Source organism: Micromys minutus, assembly GCF_963924665.1.
Source record: "Micromys minutus genome assembly, chromosome: 32".
In the NCBI taxonomy this organism is placed as follows: Eukaryota; Metazoa; Chordata; class Mammalia; order Rodentia; family Muridae; genus Micromys; species Micromys minutus.
Window position 1 is genome coordinate 18,705,894 of NC_137967.1, and position 6,008 is coordinate 18,711,901.

Here is a 6,008-nt window from a genome sequence, read left to right on the forward strand (position 1 = left end):
CAGCGGCGTCCCAGGGCCCGCTGGGAGGTGCAGGTCCGAGGGCTCTCGAGGCTTAACTGAGACGGGAGGGTTCCGGAGCCTCACCCCCGGGGAGGGACCGCCCTGCAGGTGAGAAGGGCTGAGTCCCGGTCTCCTGGAGATGGATTGGGGGCTGGACGCCAGGATCTCTCCGTGAAGGATAGATATGGGTCCTGGCATGCGATGCCAGACGTTCGGGACTCCCTCCAGTGAAAGTCCATTCTGGGTCTGTAGGTGATTCTATACATCACACCTTCCTCCCCCCCCCCCCGTCTTTTTCTCCAGGTTTCCCTAATCCTCCGAGGTCCCCAGTTCTATGCCAGAGATGCGATTTAGCGACCAGAAGGACAGGGTGGACACAGCATCAGTAGGCTGAGACTAAAGACAGGGTAAGCCCCCCTTTCCACTGGAATCCCTCCCACTGTACCCAAAGCAATTCTGGGACAGTGAGGCCAAGGTCACACCCACTGCGCTCAAAAACCAGCCCCTGGGCTTGGGTGGCCGGGCCACTGACTGTGATCTTTTTGCATAGCCCCGCCCACTCCGGATTGAGCGGCCCCGCCCCACCCAGTTTAAAGATTCTCCTGATTTTATTTTCATATCCCCCCTCTTAGTGTGTTCTTAGGCTCCACCTTCTAGCCCTCTGCTCTTGATTTAGGATTAGAGTTAACCAAAAGCCTGGTTCTAAACAGACGGACCTTTTATTTTAAGGCCCCACCCCTGTCTCCCTGAACTTGGTAACCGCTGGCGGCATCCTCACTCCCTGCCCTGCTGCCCCTTGGTTCCTCTGCCCGCAAGATGCTCGGTGGAAGCGTCACGTCCGAGGCCAGGGTCTCAGAACCTAGTCCCACTTGTCAGGACCCGGAGACCAAAGGTGAGAGCAGCCCAGGTTCTCACAGAGATCATCCCCCAGGAGTGACAGCCGAGGAGAGCCAACGTTCTGACCCTTTGGGGCCACCACCACCACTACCCTCAGCAGATTGTGAGGGATTATGGGTAGTGCTAGAAATGGACATTTTAAAAGCTTTCGGGACTGGCTTGGCGACTCTTTGAGGGGCTCATAGAACGGGGGTCAGAGGGCAAGCAGAAATGTCCCTCACCAGTGTGACACTTGCCTGCTCAGACACTTTGAGACACCCCTCTAGTATTAAGAGGTGGCAGGGCCCAGAGTGGTGGCGCACACCTTTAGTCTCAGCACTCGGGAGGCAGAGGCAGGGGAAGTCCCTGTGAGTTTGGGGCCAATTGGTGTTCCAGAGAGTGTTCCAGTCCAGCCGAGCTTACATAGTGAGGCCCTGTTTTGGACAGTGTTGAGGGGAGGTGGAGCCTGGCCTGGACCCAGGGTGTGCCTGTGTCCACAAGTCCACTATTTCTCCTGTCCCCCAGTTCCCCACCAGGACCCGTCGAGGCCCAGTCCGCCCGCTGCATCTGGGAGCGTGCCCTCCCGGCCCCGCCGGCGGCCCCCTCCCCAGCGCCCGCACCGCTGCCCGGACTGCCCCAAGGCCTTCTCGTACCCATCCAAGCTGGCCACGCACCGGCTAGCGCACGGCGGCACCCGCCCGCACCCGTGCCCCGACTGTCCCAAGGCCTTCTCCTATCCGTCCAAGCTGGCTGCGCACCGCCTCACGCACAGCGGAGCTCGCCCACACTCCTGCCCGCACTGCCCCAAGGCCTTCGGTCACCGCTCCAAACTGGCGGCGCATCTCTGGACCCACGCGCCCGCCCGTCCCTACCCGTGTCCCGATTGCCCCAAGTCCTTCTGCTACCCGTCCAAGTTGGCGGCCCACCGCCACACGCACCACGCCACCGACGCCCGCCCCTACCCTTGCCCACACTGCCCCAAAGCGTTCTCGTTTCCCTCCAAACTGGCGGCCCATCGCCTGTGCCACGACCCCCCAACTGCGCCCAGCAGCCAGGCCACTGGCCGCCATCGATGCTCCAGCTGCGACCAGGCCTTTGGCCAGAGACGCCTCCTGCTGGTTCACCAGCGCAGCCACCACCAGTCAGAGGGCCAGGGAGAGAGGGAGTGAGCGCGCCTGCCCACTCCGCCTCCATATGTCAATAAAGACCTGGGATTTCTAAGCCCTGGTGTGTGTGTGGGGGGGGACTTCCCTCTAACAGGGAGAATGGGAATGGCAGGGTCCTGATACAGGGCACGTAGCCAAGCTGGCCTGGAACTTGTCTTCTCCTGGCAGCCTTCCAAACCCTGTGTTCTAGTTATGAACCCCAGGCTGGCTTGGGATTATTGGCTCTACTGGAATCTGATGTAGAAGACTGAGGAATTCTGTTCCTGCACAGAGGCAGCTGTCATCCGATTGGCGCTGGGGTCAAACCTTGGGCCTGGAGTTGTGGTAACACTGGCTGGGCCTGTTTCTCTCTCTCTCTCTCTCTCTCAAGATTTATTTATTTATTATATATAAGCACACTGTTGCTGTCTTCAGACACACTAGAAGAGGGCACCGGATCCCATTACAGATGGTTGTGAGCCACCATGTGGTTGCTGGGAATTGAACTCAGGACCTCTGGAAGAGCAGTCAGTGCTCTTAACCAATGAGCCACCTCTCCAGCCCTCCCCCCTTTTCTTTTCTTTTTTTTAAAGACAGGGTTTCACTGTGTAAACCAGGCTGCCTTCAATTTCACAGATACCTGCTTGCTTCGGCCTCTCAAGAGCAGAGTGTGTGTGTGACAGGTATGACCTGTACACACACTAAATACAAGTAATAAAGGACAAAAACAGACTGGGAGTGGTACCCCACACCCAATGTCCCAGCACTCAGGGGACAGAGACAGGAGGACCGCAAAAGTTCAAGGCCAGTCTGGTCTGCACACAAAGTTCCAGGCCAGGCAGGGCTATCATGTGAGGCCCTGTTTACAAATAAAATATACAATCAACACACATGCAAGCTGTTTTCAAGAACAGGTGTAAGAGGCTTGGCACGTGCCATTCCAGACGTGGTGACATCTGTGGTCTCAAAAGATCAGTCTAGCCCTGTCAGACATATGCTGGTCCCTGCATGTCACCTGGAATGGCAACATCTTTCCTGTTGAGCCAATGTACAGGAATCAGTTCTTCCTCCACTAGGTGTGGTGCAGAGATTGAACTCAGGTTGCCATGTTTGGCAGCAAGCACCTTTACCCACTGAGCTGTCTCCCTGGCCATCCCTGGTGGTGGTTGTTTTAAGAGATGAAATGAGAGGTTTTCTTGGCTAAGGTTCCAGGAATCCATTATGATGTAGAAAGTATAATGGCTGAGGCAGTCAGGGGTTAGGTCCATGGTAGTGTGGACATTAAAGACTTAACATGGGGGCTGGAGAGATGGCTCAGTGGTTAGAGCACCGACTGCTCTTCCAGAGGTCAGTTCAAATCCCAGCACCCACATGGTGGCTCACAACCATCTGTAATGGGATGTTCTTCTGATGTGTCTGAAGACAGCTACACTGTATTCATATACATAAAAATAGGTAACTTTAAAAAAATGTAGCATGGCCTGCTGAGACACTTCCCTTCTGGATCAGAAAGCAAAAACTTTTTTGGGGTTCTTTTGTTTTTTTTTCTTTTGAGACAGTTATCCCAAGGCTGGTCCTAAAATGCATTACTTAATGTAGGACGTAGGCCTTTTTCTTTCTTCTTTTCCAGACAAGGTCTCACTCTGGCTTGCCTGGAACTTTCTGTGTATGTAGACCAAGCTAGCCTAAAATTCAGAGGTCTGCCTCCTGAGATTAAGGATGTGAGGCACCATGCCTGGCTAAGCTCAGATGGAGCGTGTGCCACATCATATATGTGGAGGGCAGAAGACAATTCTGTGTAGTCTGTTCTCTGCTTGTACCTCTATGTGGCTTCTGGGAACCAAAGTCAGGTCCTCAGGTTCACACAGCAAGTGCTGTGCCCACTGGGCTTGTGGGCTCACCGCTGCTTACGTCTCAACCTTTCTTTTTAGTTTTCCAAGACCGGGTTTCTCTGTGTAGTCTTGGCTGTCCTTGGACTCACAGAGTGCCGTGCGATACGTCTGCCTCTGCCTCCTGAGTGCCGGCGTTAACCACCACATCTGGCTTTAAGTCCTAACTCTTCAGCTTAGCTCTTACTGTTTCATGTGCGGGGTGTTTTGCTTACATGTCTATGCACCATGGATATGCACATCTCTGGCCATCAGAAGAGGGAATTGGATCCTGTAGGGCTGGAGTTGTATGAGGTGGTTGTGAGCCACCATGTGGATGCTGGGAATTGAACCTGGGTCCTCTACAAGAGCCACCGGTACTCTAAATCACCAAGTCAACTCTCCAGCCCCTAAGTTCTACTTTTATTTTTTTCCAAAGATGGTATCCCACTGTGGAGCCCAGGCTGGCATCAAGCCTACAGTCTGCCCGCTAAATGCATCCAAACCTGGGTGAAGACAGAAATCTAGAGTAAAACTCCAAAATGTTTAGATGGAAAGATCTTAAGAGACCAGAGACAGCGGATTGGAAACTAAAAAAAAGCAACAAATCCGGAAGAGCGTGGGTATAAAGTTTCACCCATGAGACCTGCCCTAGGAGCATGTCAGCCGGTGCACCTCGGTACATAGAGGTGAGGAAAGGTCTTGAGGTGACGTTGGAGCTCAGAATGCTCTGGAACTGCTTTGCTCGGAGGAAATGGGCAGACTGCAGTGCTGAAGACTGCTGGGAAAGGCCTTGGAGGGGTTAGGATCCTCCCTCGGCCTCCTCTCTATGCTTGCCTGCCATTAGAATCCTTCCAAAACTCCCACAGCGACAGTGGTTGCCCAAAAGCAAATTCACGAAAGTGAGGCTCAGAAGCGCATATTTCATGCCAGTACTTGTGAGGTGCAGAAAGGAGAATCAGGAGTTCAAAGTCACCCTCTGATACTTGAGGAGTTTGAGGCCACCCTGGGCTATGAGATAGTCTCTGTTGTGAATTTGGTCTGTTTGTGTTATGTTAATTGGGTTCTCAAAAGACTGTAAGATGATGAGGGTCCCAGGCCCTGGTTAGTCCTGACTGGTAAATAAGCAAAGTTGCTTGTGGCCAATGGCTGGGCAGAACACTGCCTGTCTGGGCCAAGTTTGTGGTATCTGGCTGCAATGTTGGAAGAACTACGGAGAAAGGTCAGGGCAGTGGAATGAATGGACGAGTCACTGACCCATTGACTGAGCACACAAAGCCCAGAAATGGCGTGTGAACGGTCAGCCATGAGACAGTCGGGGGCAGGGGAGTTTGGTAACCCTGGGCTGGTTAAAATTAGGAAACATCCAAGGTTACCAGAGGGCAAGGTCTCCCCCATCCTCCCACCCTGACTGACCCTGACTTTTGCCCTGTCAAAAGCCCCTTCTGGTCCCACCCAAGAATGAAGTCCAAACCCCTCAGCCTGGAGTTCACAGGTGGAGTGTTTTGAAATGTGTGACTGGGACTGGGGAGCTGAAGATGGCCTCCCTGCCTGCATCCGTTTCTCCCTCCGGATTCCAGTCATTCGTTAGAAAGGGGTAGAGAAGGTCTCGCAATGCACCTCATGCGGTCGCACACCTTTCGGAACCGGCCGTCTGCCTTCACTCCTTTACACTAAATGGGCACCTGACTGGTGGCCACGATAGACAGCCTGAGGACCGCGCTCACTGTCCAGCCAAACTCACCCCAGAGCCCCCCGCTGTGAGCGCCTCAGGCTGCTCCCACCACCCCCTGCATCCCTTCTGCTTTGGTTCCATTCTCAGCTTAGACTCAGGGGCTCCAGGATTTGGGCGACTTCCTAAGAACAGCCCCCCTCCCAGCCATCCTGTTGCCTGAGTTGGATGTAAGCCACGCTGGTGACACCAGGGCAGGAACCTGCTTAGTCTGGCGCTTGTGATAAGCATTGATGGCTCCAGCTCACTGGCATGTGACATGATGGATCGGATCTATTTGGGGACAGCATTGAGTGGCACAGAACTACACAGCCGGGGTGGGGGGCTGGGTAGGGAACGAGGCAGCCTAGGCCGGCATAAAGGGTAAGAAGAGCCTAAGTCTACGAG

The 6,008-nt window shown here is 54.2% G+C and overlaps 1 protein-coding gene across 1 annotated transcript; it reads left to right on the top strand.

The window, feature by feature from the left end:
• Positions 1 to 345: 345 nt before the first annotated feature.
• On the top strand, positions 346 to 2,045 carry ZNF575 (zinc finger protein 575; the record flags this gene model as incomplete). Its single annotated transcript, XM_080908572.1, has 3 exons — positions 346 to 407; positions 730 to 892; positions 1,402 to 2,045. Exons 2-3 carry the CDS (start codon positions 817 to 819, stop codon positions 2,043 to 2,045), a joined length of 720 nt encoding a protein of 239 aa, XP_080764698.1. The 5' UTR covers positions 346 to 407; positions 730 to 816.
• Positions 2,046 to 6,008: the final 3,963 nt, after the last annotated feature.